The 27,721-nt window shown below is 36.2% G+C and overlaps 1 protein-coding gene across 1 annotated transcript in view; it reads left to right on the top strand.

The window, feature by feature from the left end:
- Nucleotides 1-27,721, top strand: part of ADAMTSL1 (ADAMTS like 1) — a 1,070,304-nt gene that overhangs the window by 276,973 nt on the left and 765,610 nt on the right. The window contains exon 2 of the mRNA XM_043978110.1: nt 10,728-10,847. Coding sequence (XP_043834045.1) covers nt 10,728-10,847 — 120 coding nt within the window. The remainder of the gene's footprint in view (nt 1-10,727; nt 10,848-27,721) is intronic.

Consider the following 27,721-nt stretch of genomic DNA (forward strand, 5'->3'; position numbering starts at 1 on the left):
GCACGGAGAACCACACATGCACATGTATGCATGCACACGTATGCCTAATCCATGTGCATACATGTTAATATATCCTAACACGTGTAAATATATGTAAACATATGTAGTGCCTTGTACTATATACATGTATATATGTATGTGTATATGCAATTCTTATCTGTATGTATATGATTGTGTGTGTATACTTATGTATAACCAACACTGTGTCTATCCCTAATTTATTCCTGAAACATCATCACCAAAACTCTGCTCACATGCATGTGTCGTGTAGGGGAGGTTCTTTTTTGATAATTTGTGTTGTTGTTCTTGTTCTTATCTGTTCTCTCTCTCTCTCTCTCTCTCTCTCCCTCCCTCCCTCCCTCCCTCCCTCTCTGTCTCTCTCCCTCTCCTCTCTCTCCTCTCTCTCTTCTCTCTCTTTCACTCCATAACTCTCTTTCTCTGTCTCTCTCTCTCCTCCCCCCACCCCAGTCTCTTATAGGGAACTCATTAGTCTCCTTGTTTACATTTATTAATCTATCCTTTTTCTCCCCTTTTCTTAGCACCCCCATAGGCTCATAGAATCATACAATTAGAACTGGAAGGGACCTAGGAGGTCATTTGTTCCAACTTCCTCATTTTAAAGAGATGCAAACTAAAGTCCAGAGAGGTTGAGTAATTGCCCAGGATCCCACAGTTAACTTAGGTTCAAATTTATATGTAAACCGCTCCATGTCATAAAATCATGTTAAACTCGAGTCCTTTCTCTCACCAAGATAATTGCCTACTTTATTTAGATTACTTTAGACCTAAGCACATAGAAATAAAAAGGAATGTTTTGCTAAGTTAATGAATTTTATTTTTACTGTAATTCAGGGACAGATCCTAAAATGTGGGTACATCTGGTCACTTTACTTTAAAGCATATCTTAACTTCTCCTTTAAACAGGACCTCAGCTAAACAGAAACATCTGTACTAGGAATTATGAAGCATCATCAAAAGTTTTGATTCAATGTGTTTTTTGTAACGCACTTTATGTAGTACTAACCTTTAGCAATTGTTGGTGCAATCTTTAATGATGCTAATTAAAGTTGAGGGAACAAACTAAAAGCCTAAAATAGAGAGTTTCATCTAACATCAGGCATATAAATGTTAATTGACTAAATTTTGTTATAAGGATTTACATCTTAATCACCTCAACCTTTGGGGGGGGGTGGGTATAATGGGAAGAACCTGGAAATCCTGCATACTTCTAATAGGATAACAACACTAATGTCTGAGTGTTTGGCAGCCATTAACTATGTGGAAATATCTGAAACTCCTTAGAGAATCATTTCTTAGAGAGATTACCTGGTAACAGCATGCATTAGGTCTATTACAAAAAGCCCTAGACTTGAATTCAGAAGTTTTTGAGTAGAATTCTAGCTTTACTAATCACTAAATGGGTGATGTTGGAAAAGTCACTTTCTGGTCACTTTATAGGGTTAGATCTTAATCTCTTACTTTCTAAAATGAAGGAATTGGATGAGATGATTGCTCAGTTCTCTTTTAACTTTAAAATTCTATGGTATTGATTTTTAAAAATTAGGTTGTATCTATATAGAACCAGATATGATATAATAAATAATGATAATAAATTTATATATAGTGTTTTAAAGATTTGCAAATCACTTTACCTATGCCATTTCATTTGGTCCTCATAACAATTCCATGAGAAAAGTGCTAACATTTCCATTTTACAGATGAGGAAACTGAGGGAAAGGTTGAGTGAATTGCCCAAGGTCATGCAGCTAGCAAGTGTCTGAGGCAGTATGCCTAAGTCAAAGAATCTTATATACTCCCATATACATCAATGACAAAACACTTTCAGGGATAATTAAATCTTTTTTTTTTCTCATTAGACCACTAACAGCAATAAAAACTACTGATTCAATAGTGTTGCTTCTCTGGTGGCTCTTGGGAATGACATTCTCTGAATAAACAATTAGCTATTTCACCAACCTGATTGAACCAATCAGTTTTTTTAGTTTTTTGAGAAATTCAGGTGTAATTAGTTTGACACTAGTGTATACTGTACACCACAGATTTCTAACAGTTTAAAAATACATTATTTTTCACTTTTTCTTCTGCTTGGATACTTATAGAGTCTTTGCTGTTTTGTGGAATGATTAGATTGCAATAATCAAAGCAAATGAGTATATCATACTTAGAATCTGAAAGTTCATATGCATGAAGCTTTTCTATAGCAGATGTTATCAGAAAGCTCATTGGAGTTCTCTTACCCCTACTACTGTAATCAGACAGATAGTCAGAACCATTTACAGGCTTCCCTATGTATGGAATGTATCTCCCTCCTTTCCCCTTCCCCCAACCCCACTGCCACCTTTTGGATCCTTACCTGTTGTTTAAAGTATAACTGAAATGCTACCTTTTCCATAAAGTCATCTATAACCCCATTGGTTGGTAAAACCTGAGTTCAAATTCAACCTAGCTGTGTGAGCTTCAGCAAGTCACTTGTCTTCTATTTGCCTCAGTTTCCTCATCTGTGAAAAGGGGATAATAATAGCATCTACCTCCTAGGGTTCTAGTGAGGGCTGAGATAATAATCGTGAAGTGCTTAGCACAGGGCTGGCACAAAGTAAGAACTCTATAAATATTAGTTATTGTTCTTATTATTATCCTTCAATCCCACACAGTCCTTTATTTTATGTGTCTCTAATACACTTATCCTGTATTGGATATTTTTTATCCATTTATATAAATGTCTTTTCCTTCTACTAGATTGAAGCTCTATTAAGGCAATGATTATAGCTCATCTAAAAACTGTATCTCTTCTACTACTCAACACAGGTCTCTGCATTTCATGGATGCTTAATAAAAAAAAAAGTGCATTCAATTTCTACATTGTTATTTTGGGCATGTTCTACCTGATTGCATCAGGATTTATCATTTGTACAAAAAATTTGCCCCAGAGAATATATGTAGTCTAACGGAGGTGACAAGATAGAAACAAATACCCACAAATACCTTGTATGGGTCAATAAAATTCTCTCTGCTTCAGTTTCCTCGTCTGTTAAATAAGTTTGGGTTGGTTTGGTTTGGTTTTGGTGAGGCAATGAGGGTTAAGTGACTTGCCCAGGGTCACAAAGCTAGTAAGTGTTAAGTGTCTGAGGTCTCATTTGAACTCAGGTCCTCCTGAATCTAGGGCTGGTGCTTTATCCACTGTACCACCTAGCTGTCCTCCTGTGAAATAAGTTATCATAGATGTAGAATTAAGAATGGATTTGGGAGTCATTTTGTCCAATCCTCTTATCAATGAACCAACTGAGGCCCAGAAAGGTTAAATGAATGACCCCCAAATCCTAAAGTTAGGGTGACGGAGACCAGCTCTGATTCTAAAACCAATACTTTATTCATTGTACCAAGGGGATAAGATTCAATGAGATTCAAAGTCCTTTCTATTTTACCAAAGAAAAGAAGAAAGTTTCTGGAGGGTATAGAAAAATATATAACTCTAGAAATTGTCCTAGGTTCACATTCAATTTCCTTAAATATTGAGTTGCATAGGGACAGGTTTAGAGATTCCTGAAATTGATATTTGTATCTCTTCCAACCTTGGCATTTTATTTTATCATTCACAAATTTTCGTGGATAGTGTATCCTTGATACTTAGGAGCTTGAAAGGTATATTTGTTGTTATTGTTGTTTTCTTTAGTTATTCATTATTCAGTGAATAGCAAGTTAACCAGCTGGAGAGCTTACCAAGGGAGGCAATCAATTTTCAAGTGTTAGATTTGGAATAAGAAGAAAATTAGTTTAATTCTAGCTTTGCTATTTACAGTATGATCTTTGGAAAGTCACTTCAATTCTCTGGGCCTCAGTTTCCTCATTGGTGAAATGAGGAAGTTAGACTGCATGACCTCTAACGCCTCTTTCAACAGCAAATTTATAAACTATGGGTTTCTATTTTTATCAAAATGAAGGCTTAGGGAAGATATTATTTGTTTTCAAGCATGTGAAAGGCTTCTATATGAGAGAATAATTAGGCATCTTCATATTGGTCCAAGATAGCATAATTAGGCACAGTGGGTAAAAGTTGTAGAGGGGTCGATTTAATACAGATATAAGGGGAAATCTCCTAAATAATTGCAAGTGTCCAAAGGTAGAATAGAGCACTTGAGTAATTTATAGAGCCATAAATCCAAAACAACATTGGACCTTTGAGGTCATCTAATTTAACCTTCCCTGCACCCCCTTTTATTTTGTTTTTTTTTTTTGGTGAGGCAATTGGGGTTAAGTGACTTGGCCAAGGTCACATAGCTAGTAAGTGTTAAGTGTCTGAGGCCGGATTTGAACTCAGGTACTCCAGACTCCAGGGCCGGTGCTCTATCCACTGTGCCACCTAGCTGCCCCTGCACCCCCCATTTTGGAAATAAGGAAACTGTGCTGATCTATTTCCCATCTATTTTTTGATGTTTTCATATAAAAGGAGATCCATTTCTCAGGTTTGGATTTAACTCAGTGACTTTTAAGGTCCCTTCCAATTTTGAGACTGTGATTCTTTGTTTTTGAGTGAATTTGAGTGTATTATGTATTCTTAAAGGAAGCTAAATATTGGCAAATGCACTTAATTTCACATTGGGGCTATTTATTCATCTTTTAGTTTGCACACAGTGTTTGAGATTGAAGGATAAGGATATTCACCCTTTGGTTTCATGTCTCAAAAAAACCCATAAGGGAGTAGCAAACTGGAAGACCCTTATTCTTGGAAACAGTAAAAGCTTTTTAAAAAAATCTACTGTATCCTAAGTAGATCTTATCTCTTCCTAGCCATATAACCACTGCAAACTCAAGGCAGCATGGTATAGTGGGGAAAGCAATGGATTTGGAACCAGAAATCCTGGGTTTAAATTTTGGCTTTGCTCCTTCCTGCCTATGTGACTTCAGGCAAGTCAATTAACTATTCTGGTCTTCAGTTTCCTTATCTGTAAGGTGAGAGGCTCAGGCTAGATGGTTTTTCTGGCTCCAGTCACTTCTCAATTCAATGATTACATGACTGAAAAATGAATTGAGAGCAAAGATGTATTTGGACTTTTGGGTTTTCTATCCTTTCTGGGTTAAGTCATTCCCATTCCTTCTAATGTTTTCCACAGTTTTCAAAAATGTAGATGGAGAGAAAACCTTGACTTTGAAACCGTGAGCTGTTCTCCAGACTATTATCATACATATCATCTCACTGTTTCCAGAACTGAAATACAGATAGGCCGATTTGCTCCATTGCTCAAATGATATAAAAGCTAGTATTTATATAGTGCCTACTAGTGTTATTTCATTTGTAATGACTCTAGGCGTTAATGTGCTATTATTATCCTCATCTTATAGTTGAAGAAACTGAGGCAAACAGAGGTTAAATGAGTTGCCAAGGGTCACAAAGCTAGTATGTGTCTGAAGTTGGATTTGAGCTCAGGTTTTTCTGATTCCAAGCACAGCATTCTATCCATTGTGCTATCTAGCTATCTCAGTTATAATAATTAATATCAAAATTATAATATGAATCCATTGAACTTTAACCTGATTTGAATTTCAAGTTGGTAACTACTCTGTCTCAGTCCTTGGAATATTTCGAACTAAAAAAAATTGATTCAAATGAGTTTATTGTATACTTTTGTTTGGAAAAAAAAGATTTGTAGTCATAATATCTATAAGTAATGTTAAAACCTAGTTCTACGGGGCAGCTAGGTGGTGCAGTGGATAGAACACTGGCTCTGGAGTCAGGAGTACCTGAGTTCAAATCTGGCCTCAGATACTTAACACTTACTAGCTGTGTGACCCTGGGCAAGTCACTTAACCCCAATTGCCTCACTAAAAACAAAACAAAAACAAAACAAACAAAAAAACTAGTTCTACTAAGGGGAAGCAATCAGTGTTTTTACTTTCATATACATATTAAAAACAAATATCAATTCTCTTGGGGGCTTATTGGTTTTTTCATATCTATCATATTTGCTGCCATTTTCAGAGTGAAAAAATAATAAACAAATGTCCTAAGATTTTTAGAATACTTAGAATTATTGTCAGTTTTGTTCCTTTCCCAAACTTTTCAGACTCTGTATCAGTGATGACTAATGATGGTAGAAAATATAAAATGTGTCACAGAGTTCTTTATTTTACTTTCCAAAATTCTGACACCAAGTTCCAATACCTCTTTTTTTTTATGAGATATTTTATTTTTTCCGTTACATGTAAAGATAGTTCTCAACTCTTGTTTATTAAAATGATTTTCAGTTCTTTTTTTTTTTTTTGTGAGGCAATTGGGGTTAAGTGACTTGCCCAGGGTCACACAGCTAGTAAGTGTTAAGTGTCTGAGGCCAGATTCGAACTTAGGTACTCCTGAATCCAGGGCCGGTGCTCTATCCACTGCGCCATCTAGCTGCCCCTCCAATACCTCTTGAACACAGAGTAAAATCTGTGAAATGCACTAGGTCCTGGCAACTGGTGGATGAGGTTCAGTCCCAAAGGAGTCTCACCACCTAGAAGAAAGAGCAAATTATTTTTTCTCCCACTGTTTGTCTTGTTACATCCTCACCTCAGTATCCCTGGGAAAGATTTACTTAGTTTACCTCCACAGACCATATCTGGAATAGTGAATTCAATTTTGGCCACTAATTTTAGGAATGACATAGGTAATTGAGAGGTCATACACAGTTTTGTTTGTTGTTGTTGTTTGGTTTTTTGTTTGTTTTTGTTTTTGCGGGGCAATGAGGGTTAAATGAATTGCCCAGGGTCACACAGCTAGTAAGTGTCAAGTGTCTGAGGCCAAATTTGAACTCAGATCCTCCTGAATCCAGGGCTTGTGCTTTATCCACTGCACCACCTAGCTGCCCCCGTAAATAGTTTTAAAGCCTTTTGGGCATGTTTTCAAATTGCTTTCCAGAATGGTTGGATCAGTTCACAGTTCCACCAATAGTGCATTAGTGTTCCAGTGTTCCCACATCTTCTCCAACATTTATCATTTTCCGTTTTTGTCATATTAGCCAATTGGTTAGGTGTGAGGTGGTACCTCAGAGTAGTTTTATTTTGCATTTCTCTAATCAGCAGTGATTGAGAACATTTTTTCATGTGGCTATAGATAGCTTTAATTTTATCATCTGAAAACTTTCCATATCCTTTGACCATTTCTCAATTGGGGAATGACTTGTATTCATATAGATAGATAAATAGATAGATATTTGTTTCAGTTCTCTCTATATTTTAGATATGAGGCCTTTAACAGAAACATTGTCTGTAAAATTTGTTTCCCAGCTTTCTGCTCTCCTTCTAATCTTGTTGGCATTGGTTTTGTTTGTGCAAAACCTTTTTTAATTTAATGTAGTCAAAATGGTCCACTCTGCATTTCATAATGTTCTCTATCTCATCTTTGGTCTTAAATTCTTCTCCTTGCCATAGATGTGACAAATAAACTATACCTTCCTTTTATAATTTGTTTAGATCTTGTACCCATTTTGACTTTACTTTGGTGTATGGTGTAAGATGTGGTCTATGCCTTGTTTCCAACAGATTTAAGAAAAAATCAAGGCAGAACATTTTTGAAATCATGTTTGAGAACATATTATAAACTAGGATATACTTCTTACATTATTCTTTCCTTCTGTGGACATTCCTCTGTTATTTGGTCTTTACAGATGATATTAGTCAGGTGTATCCACATTTTTTTTTTGTTTTTGTTTTTTTTTAGTGAGGCAATTGGGGTTAAGTGACTTGCCCAGGGTCACACAGCTAGTAAGTGTTAAGTGTCTGAGGTCGGATTTGAACTCAGGTACTCCTGACTCCAGGGCTGGTGCTCTATCCACTGTGCCATCTAGCTGCCCCCACATGTTTTTAATAGATGTCCATTTAAAAATTCAAATGAATTCTGACAACATGTCATTTTAATTTTCACAGTGATGAAATATACTATGCTACCTATTCTAAAACATGAACTTTTAATAGTATTTATACAGCTGATCTCCAAAAAAGTCTAAGCAACTTTATTCAGACAAAAGTATAAAATTATATGCCTAGTCCTTGATCAGTTTTGACCAAATTTATGAACCACTAGTATTTAATAGATAAACATTTTCTTCAGTATTGTCATTAGTCTGGGCACATTTCAAATCTAACTCTAGGATTCTATCACTGATGGTGACCCTTGGCTTCAACTTCAGCAGGTTGAAGAGAATATAATATATTTTTACAAAGTCAGTTGTCCCCAAACATTGCCCAGTTATTTATCATATCGCTTGGAATTTTAAGTCATTAGGCCCTTCCTGACCACCCAGTTCATATGTACAGTTATTTAGGTTCACAATCTTGAATTCATCTTTGACACCTCTCTTACTCCACATATCCGGTAAACTGTTGTCTTGTGAAGAAGTGTGTGTGTGCCTTATAGACTGTAACAGTTTTGCATCCCTTACACCTAAGATAGTTCCTGACACATAGGAGGAAATTAATAAATGCTTGTTAATTAATGTATTAAGAATGTGTACTTACTTAACACTTACTAGCTGTGTGACCCTGGGCAAGTCACTTAACCCCAATTGCCTCACCCCCCCCAAAAAGAATGTGTACTAATTAAGTATGTTAAATATATAGACATCTACCCACATATATATTTACATATAAAATATTATATATTTTATTCCCCCACAAGGAGAAGTAAAAGGATATCTCTTCTATAATAATATATGAAAATGTTGTGATATATGTTTCTGCATTGTAATTATATGGAATATTCTGAGAATCTAATTTTTAAGATTTTGCTCTTGGCTTTGCATAACTGTTCCACTTCCTCTTTTCATATCTCCCTTTGATCACTTCCATTTTTGATCCTCTCCACCCTCTATTTAGGATCACAAAATTTAGAGCTGAAAGAGACCTTAGACTTCATCTACTCTACAGCTCTAATTTTATACATGAAAAAACCCAGGGCCAGAGAAGGAACATGACTTGCCCAAGAATACATGAGTAACAAATAGCAGGACCAAGATTTGAACTAGGCCTTCTGCCTTTAAATCTTCTGCTCTTTCCATTACATTGTGATGTATTTATTCCCTGTTCCCTGAGTGGCCTGCACCCATTTGAGTTGAAAGCCCTCTCAGCTCTCTAAAGGAGTAGGATCCCTTTTGTTTACATTCTCTGAACTGGCCCTGCAGTTCACCATGCTGTTGTTTAAAGATGCTATGACAAGGTCTCTTTGTCATAGCTAGTAAGAGGCAGAGATGGATGGATACTCAACTCCTTAAGTAGAATGAACTTGGATTCAAAATAGACTGTGTTAGTGGGAAGAAGAACAAAGGAAGGGGTAGTAAAGACAATTGAAGGCTCATCCTTTAGAAAGGAAGGGGTAGAAACTAACTCAACTTTAAAAATACTAAGTTAGAGGTTATTAACACACAGGTATATATCTTTGAGAAAGCCTAAAGGTCAATCCTAATTATTAGTAAGCTGGAAAAGTCTTAGAGATGTGGTACTCTTGTTAAATTACTGGTGAACAATTCCTGCAATGTAGGGCATAGTGATTGATGCTGTGGTAAATCTAAAAGTGAGTGAGACACAGGCCCTCCCCTCCTGTGGCTTATAGTCTAATGATTAGTGATAATAAGTAGTCTAATAAAAGGCACGTTTACAAGTATCAATTAAAGTGCCAAATCAAGGTATATAATAGAAACTATAAGGGTTCAGGAGAGAGACAGAAACAGATATATCTGGCTGGGGTGATTAAGGAGAATTTTGAGGAAAAGAAACACCTGAGTTGGGTCTTAGAAGATGGGTAGGATTTCAACAAATTAAGCTGGGGAAGAGAATAGTCTAGGTAGAGAGGACAGCATGAGCTAAGGTGTGGGGACAAGAAAATATGGATCACCAATGTGGAATGACAAGAAGTATCATCTGACTGGAAAATATAAGAATCAAGGATGCAAATTGGGTTGAGACCTTATTGGAGAGGGCTTTGAATTATGGCAGGATAAAGAATTTGTGTTTTATCATTGAAAGTTTTTGAGCCAGAGAATATCATCATTTGGGGGTGGGGTGGACTTTGGGTGGGAGAGAAGGAAAATTAGTCAGGAGGCAATGTATAGTATGAATAACATGGAATAGGTAGAAAGTGAGTGCAGGAAGACCAGAGGACAATAGATTTAGAAGCTGTTGAATCCAACCCTTTAACTTTACAAATGAGGAAAATGAGGCACAAAATGATTTGCCCAGAATTATACAACTAGTAAGTAGCTGAGATAGACCCCAGATTTTTCAGACTACAAGTCCACTATGCCGTACTGCCTCATCAGTAAGAAGGCTGTTACAGTTAAGATATGAAACAATAAGAGGCCAACTCAAGGGTCTTAACCATCTTGAGGCTAGGGTCATGTCCACGGTTTGATCTGAAAAGGATAAAGTATAATTTCTGAACAAGACTTGTGGAGCCATTTCAGAGATTTGAGAGTTCTTTCTAAGACAAGGACAAAGAGAACTCAATGTTATAGGACTCCAGTCAATGGGTTGCTCCCTCATGACCAATTGAATAGCTTTCTGGCAACTGCCAAGGATTTACATAGGAATATGTATGTGTATAATTGTTAATTGCTCTGTTTAGTTAATTGCTCTGAAATTAGCACAAGAGGTTGTACACTGCTCACAGGTGTGCTAAAACCCAAATGTCTCTATTTATAGGTTATGACTAAATCCTTACTTGTATTATTCTCTCATTTCAGGTATGTGGAGATCAAAGCCAAGGAGCTGTTTTTTTACGGGAATTTACACTGATTCGAAGAGAGAGCCTCCACGATGATTTCCTTTCTGACCTCCTGAATAGTCACAAAGTAGAAGATGCGGTACTGTGCTTACTCTGTTTTATTCATAAAAATATAGCTTCAACATAGCATTTTTATTTTGGCATTTAGACCATGACTAAACCTTATAGTGATGATTTTCTAACTTGGTACATCTGGGATGTGTTAAACATTTATTTCCATGTTAAAGCCTCTTTTGGGGGGGGGGATGTTGAAGGGAGGGAGGATTTGTGCAAAAAAAAAATAATAACTGATGCTTTGCCTGGGAAACAGTACATGATATGGTAATAATTGAAATGAGAAAAAGAAGAGGTATATGCATAAATTCCATATTATTATTAATTTTGTTTCCTTGGAACATCACAGTACTTGTCTCTCTCTTGTTTTTTAATCTTTCTACTCCTGAGTGCTAGTCATCTTAAATTTATCAACGTTTGTTTCCCTGATTGTGAGATTAAAGGAAAGGAAAATATGCATTGGTGTAAATTTGGGAGAATGTATTTCCAGGTAAAACTTGCCAGAGTGCTTTAATCATGATGGCTAGAATTGAAAACTCCCTTCTCTTTAAAGTTTACAGCATGCTGCTTTGGTATGTATTTTACACGAAAATTGGAGTGTGTCAGCTGCTTAACTGCTGTTGACATTTTTTGCTGAGCATTAGGACAGTGATTGTGTTGTGAAGCACTGAGACCATGCAATTTCAGAACCATTGGGCTTTTTTGCTTTATAAAAGATTGGGTTATAGAAAAATGATATCCAGGAAAAGTTAAATAGCAATGAAAACATATAAAGGATTTTTGTCTCTTTCCACTCCCCTTTTCCTTTCATCCATCCTCAATTTTATTTATAAAGTACGCCATATCCCCCCCATCTTTTCTCCCATAGACCAACTTAACCTAACTTTTAGTATCTATTGAGATCACATTTTCTAGACCTCTACCTGCTCTTATTCCCCCCCAAAAAGCATTCTTCCTAAAGTTGTTAACCCCCACTTGTACAGAAAGCTTAACAAGGACCATCATTTATAGTAAAAACTGAAAGGGGTATAGCTTCTTCACGTTCATAACATGCTTTGCATACTTTACTCCATTTGATCCTAACAAGTGAGGAGGGTGCTGCTGTAAGGTAAGGGCTTATCAAGGCTTATCAAGGGTAATGAACTGCTCAGCATAACACTGCTGAAGTGGGATTCAAACACAGGTCTTCTTGACTCTAATTACTAGCCTCTCTCCAATATGTCTTGAGACAGAGACCAAGACAGAGTGACAGAAACATATAGACATGGACCAGAGGCACAGAGATACAGATAGAGAGACAGATAGAGATGGAGAGAATACTTATGTGTTTCGTCTGATAGTTCTGTTGGTGAATGCCTGAAATGCGTGTTGTCCTTTTAATGATATTTTTCACTCATTCCTTATGGTGCAGTGTGTTCATGAAATATTTTTCTGGACTCAATTGACCTCTTCTGTGTATGAAGTATCTTACATAAGACCTTTCAGAATGTCATCTCGTTTATTTAGACAACTTGAATATGTTTACTATTTCAGGGATCTGCGCAGAACATCAAGGCAACCCTTTCCATTGCAGTACTAATCCAACTTCATAATGAAATCTAGTTATGCTATTTTTTCCAGTGTTTTTGTAGCACTGAAAAATGTTTATAAATACAGGAAATCAGTTCATGTGAACTAATTGTCAGGACAGTTGAAACAATCAAAAAAGGTCTTTTAGTAGTAATTTTCAAAGTATCGTATTACTGGTCACTTGGTGAAATGAATGCTGCCCTTGAGCTAATTCTTGAAGACTTGTTCTCATATATTTGAAAAAAAAACTATTGTTATATAATTACATCTGTTTTTATAACTGTCTTCCCCAGTGTCTCAAGTCTGTAAAAGACTAGCCTAAGATATTTCTTCTGGTGTAAATTATTTTGAGGTGGGAAAAGGGAAGGAGAAGGATCTCTCACATTTACATCAGTGCTGGACACTGTCTGATGGTGCGAGATCACTAGAAAAAACACATGTGGTGGTCTGTGCCTAACTTGTGTTGTCCAGTAATTTATGTCTGATAATAGAATGATTTGAGAGACTTATAGACGAATTAATAGTCAACAAAAGGAGATTCACTTAGACTTAGTATAAAAAAGCACACTCAACAAGGATGCAGTACTCAACTGGGATGGATGGAGGTCATTTCCTCCATATGGAAATGGGCTGGTCAGCAGGCCACAATGGGGCAACTTGTGTAGTTTTGGGACATCTGCCAAGTCGAAAGGGCCCAACTCCATATGGGTGAGTTTTGTGCCCTTAAATGAATAGAAAGATGTGTTGCTATCTTCTGAGGCCAGCAGGGGGCTGTTTGAAGTTAGCCACCAAAGATAAACAAATACTAAGGACAACAGCTTTAGCTTTTATGAAAAAAGAAAATAGCTGAACCTACAAGTCCATTTGCTTTTATAAATGTATCTCCAAGAGATATTCTGGAGCCTGCTTGAACAAGTTCTTGAGAGCTGATTGTTAAATACTCAGTGTGAGTAGTACCTCAAATTAGCAAATGCTACAAATCACAACTTGATTTATTGTTTTATTTAGTTGTCCAAATTTAAAGTGATGGAGACAATTTTAATAATATAGATTAAACAAAAAAGTATGTTGTGTATATATTTTTTCTTCCCAGAGAGCCAATTGTTATTTGAATATTCTATTTCCTCTTCTGTTAACCTTGCCAATTTATATTTTTGTGACTATTCATCCATTTCACTTAGATTGTCAGTTTTGTTGGCATATAATTGAACAAAATAACTCATAATAATTACTTTTATTACATCTTCATTTGGTGGTGAAATTTACCCTTTTTATTTCTGATACTGAGGGCTTAAGTTTTCTTTCTTTTTCTAAAATTGAATCAACTAATGATTTATCTATTTATTGTGTGTATGTTCCCCCACAATACCAGCTTCTAGTTTTATTTATTAGCTCAATTTTTTACTTTCAATTTTATTAATATTTTCTATGATGCTGTGATTTTCAAAATTTACATTTTGGTGTTTAATGAGAGATCTTTAATTTGTTCTTCATCTGAATTTTTTTAGTTGCATGCTCATTTATGGATCTGTTCTCTCCTTTCTCTCTTTACTGATGTATGCATTTAGAGATATAAATTTTCTCCTAAATACTGCTTTGGGTATATCCCACAAATTTTTAGAATGTTGTCTAATTGTTGTAATTATCTTTAATGAAATTATTGATATTTCTATTATTTATTCTGGATCCATTTGTTCTTTAAGATTAGATTATTTAATTTCCAATTATTTTTAATCTGTGCTTCCATAGCCCTTTATTGAATATAACTTTTATCATATATAATCTGAAAATAATGTAATATTTCTTCATTTTCTGCATTTTGTTGTGAGGTTTTTATTACATGGTCAATTTTTGTGAATGGGCCATGTATAGCTAAGATTTATGCATTCCTTTCTATTCCCATTCAGTTTTCTTGAGGTCTAACTTTAACAATCCTATTCATTTTCTTAATTTTGTTTTTATTTATTTTTTGGTTAGATTTATCTAGCTCTGAGAGGGGAAAGTTGAGGTCTCCCACTATTATAGTTTTACTATTTCATCCTGTAATTTATTTAGCTTTAAGAATTTGGATGCTCTGCCATTTAGTTCATATATGTTTCCTCTGGGTCCCTTGTTATAGGGAAATAGGTGGGGGTTTGGGAAAGGGGTTCTTAGGAATTCCTCTTTAAAGAATTATACCCTCTTGCACACAAATTCAATTAGAATAAAATAATAGTTTATTTAGGGTGCTAGGGAAAGGAAACCAAGAGATAAATACTTGGACTTCTCATGGGGAGAAGGCGTAACACAGAGGTGTGGCTCTGAGATACCTATCTCCTTGAGTTGGAGACAGGCAAATACTTTTATAGAGGACTGATGGGGGTGATCATCTGACTGTGGAGAGTTACCTTATTGGGGGAAGGACCATCCCCCACTGGTAGTGGCTGGGGGAGTTGGGTGAGGGGCAGCTGTGGATCTCTCAAGCCATCTGTCTTCCCCTCAAGCCACAAAGGAAGCAGCCATACCTAATCTTCTCTCCCTGAGGGGTGGGGGAGACTGGAATGGAGGGTGCTGGTCCTGGAGCTAATTCAGTCCTGATCCAGTGCTGCTTATCTCTCTAGGTGTGTCTGTCCTTTGGTTTGGTTTCTCAAGGAGAAGGTTCTTTTGATTTACCACACAAAATTTCTAGGGTTCTGTAAGGGGCTAAAATTCTAGCTAGTTTGTCTAAATTCTAGTTAGTTTGTCTATCTAATGAGTGGTCGCCAATAAATTATAAGCTTTAGCAAGAGTTAGACTTTTAAGCATTTATTAAGGAGAATAAGAATTTAGTGAAGAGAGAGAAAAAGGCCTAGATTCATCTATCTATGAAAGGGAGAGTGCATTTTAGCTCTACTCTCCAGGAGAATCCTCACGAAAGAGCGTGAAACACACCCTCCTCAATCCAACAAGCCTCCTGTGAAAACTGGGAATGTCCTGTCCCCCCCACACGCACACACAGCTCCAAGCTAATTGGCTGATAGCTTTGATTCACAGTACCCATGAACAAACATCACTTACTGACGCCAAGGACCTGACCACATGGCTTGCCCTCAGACACCTTCTCCTCATGGTAGAGCTTTCCTACAGTAGCTCTCCAGCAGGTGGCGTCATTCCAGTGGTTACAGGGCCATTCAAATGAGGTACCCAGACCTGTGACATCCTTCATTCCAAAGGGCACCCAAAATTCTCCTATGGATCTTTGCTGCTGCCAGAGTAACCAAATGGAATCATAAACTCCCCCATGAAGGTAAGAAGACAGGCTCAATTATAGAAGTAGATAAGAAGGTCAGCTACTTATGCTTTATGGGATTTAGCTATAAGCTTCTCACCCTAGGAAGCTGTAGGGCATTTTGCTTTCACAAAAGCCTTACAGTGGAAACTGAAGTTGAGTGTGTTGGCATGAATAAATTGCCTGACTAGTTTCCTCTCAGAGGAGAGATTTCTTGCACCACAATTTGAAAAGTAGTCTTCATGTTGCCATTTTTCTAGAATCCTCAAGAGACAATCTAACTCTGAATATCTGTTTGAATTGTTCACAGACAAGAAATGAAAAGCTTCTGAAGGGCTGCTATATATTACTGTCACACTCAAGTAACTGCACATGTTGGTTTCTGTTGTCAATGCACTCAGCACAGTGACAACGATAGAATTTCACAGCAGAAGACATTTTTCTTGGCACAGAATAATTACAACTGACTTTTGGATAAAAATTTATGATTTGGTTAGTAGTTTTAATGCTTGCAAAAACAGTGATTCCTTCTGTGGAATGTAGTAGGTAAAGTTTTCCTTTCCCCTTTAGTGATGCATAATTTTCTTTAGTATGAAGAAAATCACCCATGGTTTGGTTCTAAGATAATGTTGTTGAGGACTCATCTTTTAGCAATTCCAAGGTTTAGAAGTTGTTCTGCATATCTTCTTGAAAGATAGTCATTGTGGGTATCTCAGTTTTACAAATAAGGAAATGGATACAGAGAATGTCAATGGTTTGGCCATCATCAAATAGCTGGAAAGTGTTAGAGATGAGATTCAAACCTAGGTGTCTTTGGCATCCTCTGAAACAGGTGCCAGAAATTGAAGGTAATCAAAAATATTCTCCTCTAGAAGCTAGACATTACAAAAATAGATGGACATGTATATAAAAAATGACTAATACAATTCACATAAATTTAAAATAGTTTTTTTTTGGGGGGGGGATTGTGATATGGTAAGGGAAAAACGAGGACCAGAAGAGGGGACTGGCAATTTGAAGATCTTCCATGCTTTTACATATTACACATTTGCAACAGTTAAGAGAATCATTCGGGTTGGAAAATTTTATCTTAAAATACAGTTACCTCAGAAAAGAAGAGGAATCCAAAATTTGGCATCCTGCTTCTGAAAAATTGATAATCTCCTCTTTAGTTTAGTTGTCTCTCCTCCCCCCTTTCCCTTCCTTTCCTCTCTTCTTTCTCTGCCCCAAAATTGCATGCCTGTGTTATTCAAACAGTAACCTAACTGATCTCCCTGCTCTGATACATTCTACACATCATCAGATTTTTCAAAAGCAGTTACTTCATCTTTTATCTCTTTATAGCTCAAAATCTTTATTAGCCCCCATTGCTTCACAGCTCTGTCTCACTTAAATCCAACTCACATGCAAGTCAAGACATCACCCTCATGATGTCATTAGTTTTCTTCAAGAACAAAGGTCAAACAACAAGAAAAATTTTGGTGACATATTTTGTAAGACATTTTGGCATTTGGGGCATAAACTAATTTTTAAAATTTTGTCATTTCTATTATTTTTATATCTTTTTTTTGCTCATTGTCCTATGTAGGTTTTCACTTATGCTTTCTTGAAATATAGCTCTGAAAAAACAGGCTTTAAAAAAGCCCATTATGTTTCAAATGGAGCTACTTGACTATGCCTTTAAACCCAAATCACCCTGGCTCTCATTGAATGGCCAATAATTGCTCCCAACCCTAGCCATTGTGGCTCATTCTTTACGTTTTGAAGGCTAAGAAGGAGTGTAAACAATACTTGTTTTCTTTTCTGGCCTGAAACTCTTAGACTGATAGTTCTGTGATAGTTAATCATCCATGTTTTGTCTCAATTATTCCCCACCCCCCACCCCCACAGGGCAATGGGAGTTAAGTGACTTGTCCAGGGTCACACAACTAGTAAGCTTCAAGTGTCTGAGGCCAGATTTGAACTTAGGCCCTCTTCAATCCAGGGCTGGTGCTCCCTTTTGTCTCAATTCTTACCTAGTCCTTAATTACAGCATGGGCATTGCCAGACTGAGACCTGGAAAAGAACAAATATGGAAAGGTTAAAGCTACCCACTTCATCCTGAGTCATTGCTAGCTGTGTTTTGATTTTTGTCTTGCCCCTGAACTTGAATGACTCTGGAGGAGAGTATAAGGCACATGTCAAGATGTGATAAAATAGTTTTTATCATAAGTATAATGACCATCAACCAACTCAACCAATAAAATGATACAATCATATGTAAATGACATAATTATATGTAAAATGATAAACTCTACACTTTTTGTATTTTGTTTAAAGTTTTTACATTTAGGATGGATTTATGATCTCATCATTGTGATCTCTAACAGTACAGATCACCATCCATCTATGCCTTCTCTTCCTCTATGACTCTTTTCCATGTCCTTCCAGAAATCTTTCACAAGGGAGCAACCAAATATTCTGGGGCCCTTTTTCTAAATCTCTTAACATTATACAGTTACTATTGAACCATGTGAACTATCTATCTCTTGATTCTCACTTTTACTTGTTTGGGACCCAGTGGTGTGACTAGTAAATGTTGAACACTCAGCTCTTACAAAATGTATGCATGACATATTGGTAAGTTTGAAATTATTCACATTTCTGTCTTAAGTCTAGACAAACAACAAAACAACAAACTGAGCCATGATCTCCAACATTTGCCAGTTTCTGAGCTGTAAATAATCATGGTGAAAATCAAACAAACTCTTATAAGTTGGTAGGAAACCCAGCTCCAGCATACTTTTGCCTAGATGTATCTACTTTTCTGGTTGTGGAATTATTATTTTTTTCTTTTTTGCGGGGCAATGAGGGTTAAGTGACTTGCCCAGGGTCACATAGGTAGTAAATTTCAAGTGTCTGAGGCTGACTTTGAACTCAGGTCCTCCTGAATCCAGGGCCAGTGCTTTATTCACTGTGCCAACTAGCAGCCTGGTTGTGGAATTCCCAAGTGATCTTTTAAGCATTTTTATGCTGCATGTTGCATTTCCATTAATATGCTTCAGCCAATTCATACTCTCCCTCCCCCCCCCCCCCCCCCCCCCCGCCCCAGCTAGCCCTGTCCCTCCCCTCCCCATGCATCCCTCCTTTGTTCCCACAAGTTTAATTCTTTTAAGAGTCAGGTATTGTCCATAATATTGCAAAACGTATATTTTGTAAAATCAGCTAAATAACACAGAAGAAATAAAGACAAAAGGAAGACATAAATATATAGGTTGTTATTGTTAAATAGGTTAATAAATTTTATTAAAAACTCACTTGAGGTGGGAGAGAAGAGAGGGAAAATGGTTTTGCAATTGTATTCCCATCTATATAGGGAACTCCTGGTGAGGAAACAACCCTCCAAGACATGTACATCAGCAACTCTTCTGTGTCTTTTAAAGTTTGAGATTTTAAAGCTTATGTATATTCCCACATATAGAGACATGTGCCAATGGGTTCTGGGGTTATCTTGGGTAATATATTTATTTAGAGGTTATATAGTTATATATACTATTAGGGTATTTGTGTCTACAAATGTAAGCCCATTTAGTAGAATATGATTATTTCATTTTTTTCTTAGTTTTTCCTAGCACTGTGCCTTATAGCAAGCACCTAAAATATTATTCTTGGGTTGAATTGAATATTCTTACATTGAATTGAATATTCATTTTAGAATACATTTTGATTTTTTCTTGCTCAGTCATTTGAGTTCTTTCTGACTCTGTGACTCCATTTGGAATTTTCTCGGGAAAAATACTGGAATTGTTTGCCATTTCCTTCTTCAGCTCATTTTTGCGGATGAGGAAATTGAGGTAAACAGGGGTAAGTGACTTGTGCAGGATCACATAGTAAGTTTCTGTAGCTGAATTTGAATGTAGGTCTTCCTAACTCCAGGTCCTACAATCTTTTACGTTAGGTACTACATTTTGATTACTGCCTTATAAGAGGGATATTGAATATGATTCATGTTGAATGCCATGCATACTGCATATGATGTATACATATATGTATGTATGCTATAAAACCACCCTTTTACGTGTGTATTTGTGTCACTAGTCTTATTTGCTATTTCACTGCTGTAGAGAACTGATGTTGATAAAACTTCTGCCAATTCAGATCAGCAACTTCGTTGTACTTCATTTTAGAGAGTTGCCTGGAATGCTGAGAGAATAAGAGATGTGCTTGTTAAGTAATAAAAGCATATGTGTTGGCTACTGAATTTGAACCCATGTCTTCTAGTTTCTGAGAAGAATTCTTTACCTATTGCGCTATGTGTTCTCGGGCTCTCACTCTGGTTCTACATACACACACACATATGTATAAATATAAATACATATATACATGTATGTGTATGTATGTATAGCTTTATATGTGTATGTATTACACACACATATATACACCTACATTTACACTATCTGCCTACATAGTAGTATATCTTCTATGTTTTCATATATGTACATATATATGAGTGTATATTGTGTATATATACATATTGCATTTATACACATATGTATGTATGCATGTATATATACATGCATGTGAGCATCAATAAAATGAGAATGATACCTTATTTGCTTCCTTATCCTTATCTGGTCTTTGTTTCACTTTAGAACTTAGCAGATTTTATAGCTCCTATTTTTAAGATACACTTCAGTGCAATTGCCCTGTGTTATAGATGACGGTCTATTGCTTTTCTTCCTGAGGGGAAGGAAAATTAGGATTTAAGTACTAATACTCAAAGGTCATCCCTTAATTCTGAGTGTTTAAGGGAGAAAGTTTCCATATGGGAAAAGTTACAGGATATGTAGTGAATAAAGCCATCAAGTTGAGCAAAGTAATCATAACTATGTCATGGCTATTTATTTTGATGTGCCATAAACATGCCAAAATAATAATTGGGTTATTTTTTAAAACCCTAAACTGAACAATTCAGAAAAAAACCCTCTGTTCTCTCTCTAAAAAGGAGAATCTAAATCATTTTCCCCGGGCAGCTTGTAATAGATTATGAAGGACTCCTGAATTTGGAACTAGGAGACCTGGGTTTGAATCTTGGACATGTGATTTACTCACTGTATGACCTTGGGTAATTCACTTACCTACTCAGTCTTTCTACATTTATAAGAATGAAATTATATAACTTGCACTTCCTGGATCACAGGTTGTTTTGTGAGGACAAAATATGATAATATTGACAAAAGAATATATGTGTGTGTACACACATACACACATGTATAATATACACATATTGTTGTTATTCAGTTATTTTAGTCATGTCTGACTCTATATGACCCCATTTGGGGTTTTCTTAGCAAGGATATTAGAGTGGCTTACCATTTCATTCTATAGTTCATTTTACAGATGAATAATTGATACACAAACATATAAACACACATATTTCTGCGTGTGGTATGTATAAGTAATAGTCATATAAGCTTATTATTTTGTCAAAGAAATTTCAGTTCGAAAATGTTTATTGAATACCTACTATGTACGAAGCATTTTAGTAGCTAGTGAAAATAAAGACAAAAACATAACTAGTATTTTTACCATGGTGGTTACAAAGTAAATTTTTGGGGGGTGATTTTATTTTTATATTGACTTCCCTTATAAAATTGTAGCTATGTTTCCAGGATGAATGAAAATGGGATGAATGGAAAACTTTTGGAAAGGAAAAAGTTAAGATGATGTCCAGACTTAGGGTATTAACATAAAATCATAGGTCATAGAGGTAAAGTTATAAAGTTATAAAGTTATAAGGGACCTTTGAGGTCATCAAGTCCAAACCTCTCATTTTACAGATGAGGAAACTAAGACTGTATAGGTTAGGTGACTTGTCTAGGGTCATACAGTTATTGAAGCAGGTGAAATTTGGAGCTAGGGCTTCTTGATAGCAAATCTGGTTCTCTGTCCATTACACACTATTTAAAGTAGTTGGAACACACTGAAAAGTGTGTAGTAGTTTCCCATTCCTAGATCACTTATTAGCCACAAATTCCCCCTCCATTATGTATCCTAAAGAAAATGAATTTACCCCGAATTAGGGTATCATTCAACATTTTCTCCACCTTTTCCTTTGACCTAATGATTTAAAATGTTATAGTTATATAGATAGACTGTAATGGCACATTGGCCAATAGAAGCTACCAGCGAATACTATTCTAGCTTTAAAAATCCTTCAGTTTGGATATTATTTATTTTAAGGACATACTGTGTCAGTTCATCATTGTAGACACATATACATCCAACGTTCTTTGAGAAAAGTGACAATTTTTTAAAAGATAACTCTCACTTGAAAATTGTCCTTCAGTCCTCAAAAATTTTATACTCTATCTTGAGAAGCAGTGTGATGCAATGGAAAGAACACTGGATTTACAATCAGAGAAATTGCTCATGCCCCAGGGCCACCATTTTCCTCTTCTGAGACTTTGGTTATGTGATTTCTGGGTCTCAGGTTGTTCAACTGTAAAATGATGGTGTTGGAATAGATGTTCTCTAAGGTCTCTTCTAGTGCTAAATCTCTGATCCTATGATAACTACTATGCTTAAATAGTTGTCAGAAGCTTATAGACTTTACATGATAATTCCCATCAGAAAAGATTATGTATATTTTAAAGTGTCTTTAACAGCATGGAAGAGCTTCCATGACAGCTTTATACTTCTCATAAATAATTTTCTTCCTATGAAAATCATGTAACATGAGATTTAATGAACTGTGTGCCATGAACTTCATGAACTTCATTTTCCAAATTTATTATTTATTTGAAACATTATTTAAAAAAATGTTTTAGTACAAAATTCTTTCCTTCCCTCCCTTCCCCCACCAACCTGAGAAAAGACAAGTAAAATTATACCAATTATATATGAAATCATACAAAGTATATTTCTATATTAGCCATATTACAAAAAAAGCAAGAAAAATAAAGTGAGAAAATTATACTTAAATTTGCATTTAGAATTCATCACTTCTTTCTCTGGAGTTGGAAAGAATTTTTTTTCATCCTGAGTCCTTAATAATTGTCTTGAATAATTGTATTGATCAGAGTAGCCATGTCTTTCACAGTTGCTCACCATTACTACATAGCTGTTACTGTGCACAATGATCTCCTGGTTCTTCTCACTTCACTTTGTATCAGTTCATATAAGTCTTGCCATTTTTATTCTGTTTTTTGTTTTTTTTTTTACTGAGGCAATTGGGGTTAAGTGACTTGCCTAGGGTCACACAGCTAGTAAGTGTCAAGTGTCTGAGGCCGGATTTGAACTCAGGTACTCCTGACTCCAGGGCTGGTGCTTTATCCACTGTGCCACCTAGCTGCCCATTTGTTATTTCTGATAAGTGTTAGGTGTTACCTCAGACTTGTTTTAATTTACATTTCCCTAATCAATAGTGATTTAGAGCATTCTTACATGACCATAGATAGCTTTGATTTCTTCTGAAAATGCCTATTCATATCCTTTGACCACTTATCAAGTGGATAATAGCTTTTATTATTATAATTTTAACTCAGTTCCCTATATATTTTAGAAATGAGGCCTTTATCAGAAAAAAATTGCCCTTAAAATATTTGATAGCATTTTGTTGTCCATGGTAAGTTTTAGCAAATATAGTTTTCCCGATTACCTCTTTTAATTAGATCTATTTTTACTTTTGTTTTGTCTGAGATCATGCTTCCTCCCCCTGCTTTTTAAATAATTTCAGTTGAAGCATAATAGAGTCAGTTCCAGTCCCTTTAACTCTGTCTTTCTGTTTCAAGTGTGTCTCTTGTAAACAGCAAATTGTTGAGTTCTGGTTTCTAATCCATTCTGCTGCTTCTAGTTTATGAGTGAATTCATCCTGCTAACATTTACAGTTATGATTATTGTGTATTCCCCTCCTTATTTCCTTCAGTTTATCCTTCTCTCTCATTTTATCCTGTCCCTCCTCAAAAGTCTATTTTACTTCTAACCACTGACACCCTTAATCTGACCTGTCTTTTGTCATCGCCTCCCTTATTATACCCTTGCCCTCCTATTTCCCTATTGGGAAAGATAGATTTCTATACCCAAGTGAGTATGCATGACTGTGCATGTTTACATGTGTGTATGCATGCATGCATATGCATGAACACACAAATACACTTTCCTTTTTGAACCAATACTAATGAGAATAAGGTTCAAGCATTGCCCACCAGCCCTATTTTTCCCTCCATTATAAAAGCTCTTCCTTGTGTGCTTCTTTTATGTCACAAACATTTCCCTGTACTACCTTTCCCTTCTCCCTTCTCTCAATGCATCCATATTTCTTACCTCTCACCTTTTTGAGAAATTATCCCAACAGAACTAATTCACACCTATGGCCTCTGTCAATGTAGATTCCTTTTTAACTGCCCCATTAATGATAAATTTCTTAGGAGTTACATGTATCATCTTCTTATATAGGAATAGAATCAGTTTAAGTTTACTGAATCCCTTATTTCTCTTTCATGTTTACCATTTTAGGCTTTTCTTGAGTCTTGTTTTTGTCATATTTTTGATTCAGCTCTAGTTTCATCATCAGGAATGCTTGAAAGTCTTCTACTTCATTAAATATAATTTTCCCCTTGAGGGATTGTATTCAGTTTTTCTGAGTAAGTTATTCTTTGCTTTCTAAGCCCTCCACTTCTTTAAGGTGGAAGCTGCAAAACCCTGTATGATCCTGACTGTGGCTCCATGATATTTGAATTGTTTCTTTCTGGCTTCTTGCAATAATTTTTTTGACCCAGGAGAGCTTTAATTTGGATATAATATTACTGGGGGTTTTCATTTTGGGATCTCTTTCATAAGATGATCTATAGGTTCTTTCAACTTCAATTTTATCCTCTGGCTATTAATGCATTTTCCTTGATAATTTCTTGAAATGTGATACCTAGGTTGTTTTCTTTGTATGTTGTTTTTTTGTTTGGTTGTTTTGGTTTTTTTGAGTGTGTGATTATGCTTTTCAGGAAGCCATGTAATTCTTAAATTACTTCTCCTTGATTTATTTTTCAGGCCAACTGTTTTTCTGATGAAATATTTCACATTTTCATCATTTTAAAAATTCTTTGGGTTTTGTTTAATTATTTCTTGATGTTTCATGGATTTACTTGCCAAGTCCTAACTTTTAAGAAATTATTTTGGGCAGCTAGGTGGCACAGTGAATAAAGCACAGGCCCTGGATTCAGGAGGACCTAAGTTCAAATCTGGCCTCAGACACTTGAAACTTACTAGCTGTGTGACCTGGGCAAGTCATTTAACCCTCATTTCCTTTTTACCCAGTTGGTCTATTCTGCTTTTCAAGGAGTTCTTTTCATCAGTGAATTTGTATGCCTTTTTATCATTAGACAAATTCTGTTTTTTTGGTTTTTGTTTTTTTTGCGGGACAATGGGGGTTAAGTGACTTGCCCAGGGTCACACAGCTAGTAAGTGTCAAGTATCCAAGGCCGAATTTGAACTCAGGTACTCCTGAATCCAGGGCTGCTGCTTTATCTACTGTGCCACCTAGCTGCCCGACAAATTCTGTTTTTAAGGTGTTATTTTCTTTAGTATTTTTGTACCTCTTTTCCCAAACTGTTGATTATCTTTTCATAATTTGCTTGCATCAATTTCATGTCTTTTTTCCAATTTCTCCTCTACCACTCTTACCTCTTTCTTTAAGTCTTTGAAAAATTCTTCTTGTGTTTTGGTCCAATTAGCATTTTTCTTTGTTGCTTTGCTTGTAGCTATTTCACCTTGTCTTCTGAATATATGTCTTGGTCTTCCCTGCCACCATAGTGTCTTTCTGTGGCCAACTCTCTTTTTCATTGTATCCTCATTTACCCAGTCTATTTCTTTACATTGTGCTTTATGTTAAAATTGACTCTGGTCATTTGGGGTGGAGAATCACAGTTATAAGCTTCAGTGTCTTTTTGTACTGCTACTTTTTGAGCTAGTTCCAAGGATCTGCAAGTTTTGGGTGCTTCCAAAATTGTTTAATATGGGGAGAGGTATGGTGACTACTTTCCTGGTCTGTACTAGAGTAGAGTCTTTACCTAGGAATGACGCCTTTTTATCTGTAGCCACAAGTGCTTGTCCTAATCTCTTTCTTGGAACTGAGAACAGGGTCCTTGCTTCCTTGTGAATGACCACAAGTCAGCCCTGGAACTGTGATGTGGAACTACTTATGGGCAACAGAGTTGCCAGTAGCACCAGCTGTACCCAGTGCCAGCAAAGAGTACCCTGTAATCATTTTTTTTTTCTGATCAGTTGTCCCATACTCTTATTGTCTTTGGACTGAGAGCTCGAGATACTGCTGTTGCTGACCCTGCTCCAGTTGCCTCCAAGGCTTGCAGCTTGTGTGGCTGCCCTGCTCTGGCCTGGCTCCCATCATGGTGTCACAGACCTCTTGGTTGACTTCCTATGTTGTTTTAGATGGGGAAAAATGTCTGGCTCTGTCATTTTTTTTGTTCTGTCACTTCAGAATCTCATTCGTGGAGTTATTTTAAAGTTGTTTGGAGAGGATTATTAGGAGAGTTCAGCTGAGTTGCTGCCTATACTCCACCATCTTGCCTCACACCCCCCCCCTCGAATTATATTAATGACTTTTTTTTTTTTAGTGAGGCAATTGGGGTTAAGTGACTTGCCCAGGGTCACACAGCTAGTAAGTGTTAAGTGTCTGAGGCCAGATTTGAACTCAGGTACTCCTGATTCCAAGGCCAGTGCTCTATCCACTGCACCACCTAGCTGCCCCTTATTAATGACTTTATAATGCTAAAACCTTTTTGTAGATCTTTTGCCTGCATAGTTCTTAGACGTGTGAAAAGATAGTGCCTATTGAAAAAAACAAGATCATTAGTTTGTAGATACATATTTAACTTAGGATTGAGAAAATATAATAGAGTAAAGATGTAACCAAGGTGACATAAAAAGCACAAGGCAGATATGTCATGCTGTGGGGAGTTTTAAGTGATATTATTAACACTTGTTTGGAAGGCTTGCATAATACACTCATGAGTCTTCCACTCTTGAGTAATAAAATCATCTTTAAGTTCTGGCAATAAAAATTTATATAAGTCTACAGTGAACAATATTTTTTCTATGTTCTCTGCTGATACTTTACAACATTCCTACAATGCAATGGACAAAATCTAATGTGTATTAACAAGATAATTTAAATACTCCACATATAAAAAATTTCGACATAAGATAAAATAGGATATACAACAAATGCATGTGGGATTAAATGACAAAAAGTCCTTTCTTCCTTTAGTTCCTATATATGATGAAAAGGTCAGCTATGATAATATTTGCAATAACTTCATAAAGCAACTTGAACCAAGTCACAAAACAGAGTTTCCATGGGATTATAAGCCACTCATGTTCACTCCTACTGCCACTACACATGAAAAATACCCAAATTACACCCCACATAGACTATTAGTTAAATGTCTCACTGCCCTTTAAGGCAATACACTCTGCTTTTGATATATTTAACACTGTTCAAAAAATTGGAAATGATGATATGGAAGGATGGGGGGAAGGAAGGAAGGAAGGAAGGGATAGGGAAGAAAAAAGAAAATAGAGAGGGGAAGAAAAAAGAAAATAGGGGAAGGAAAAGGATGAGGAGGAAATAAGAGTGAAGGGAAGAATAGAGAAAGGAAGGGAGATAGAAGGAAGGATAAAAGGGAGAGGAAAGATGGGAGAAAGAAGGAAGGGAGAAAGAAAACTAGCAATTCTAGTCCTAAGGAGTTCAATATGTGCTTGGGGTAAATAACTGGAAAGATATTCCCTAATCAACTTTTTGAGATAAATTCAGTGGTTGGGAGGCATGGAGAGAGAACATGGGATGTAAGATCTATATCAGAGAGTCTATGGCCCCTCCAGGTGAAAAAGACTTCTATTTTGGAGGAAGGTTAGCAGGGTAAAGGTAGACCAGAATTACCTGGGTTGGAATCCTGAGGGAAAAGAAACTGTTCCTAAGATGTTAATGTTAAAGGTTCATCAGTGCCCTATAAATATCACTGTTTGGGGACAAAGTCCCAGTAAGTTTGCACAAATGTTAAAAAATACAATACAAATTCCTTTTTTTACTT

Source organism: Dromiciops gliroides, chromosome 1 (genome assembly GCF_019393635.1).
Source record: "Dromiciops gliroides isolate mDroGli1 chromosome 1, mDroGli1.pri, whole genome shotgun sequence".
In the NCBI taxonomy this organism is placed as follows: Eukaryota; Metazoa; Chordata; class Mammalia; order Microbiotheria; family Microbiotheriidae; genus Dromiciops; species Dromiciops gliroides.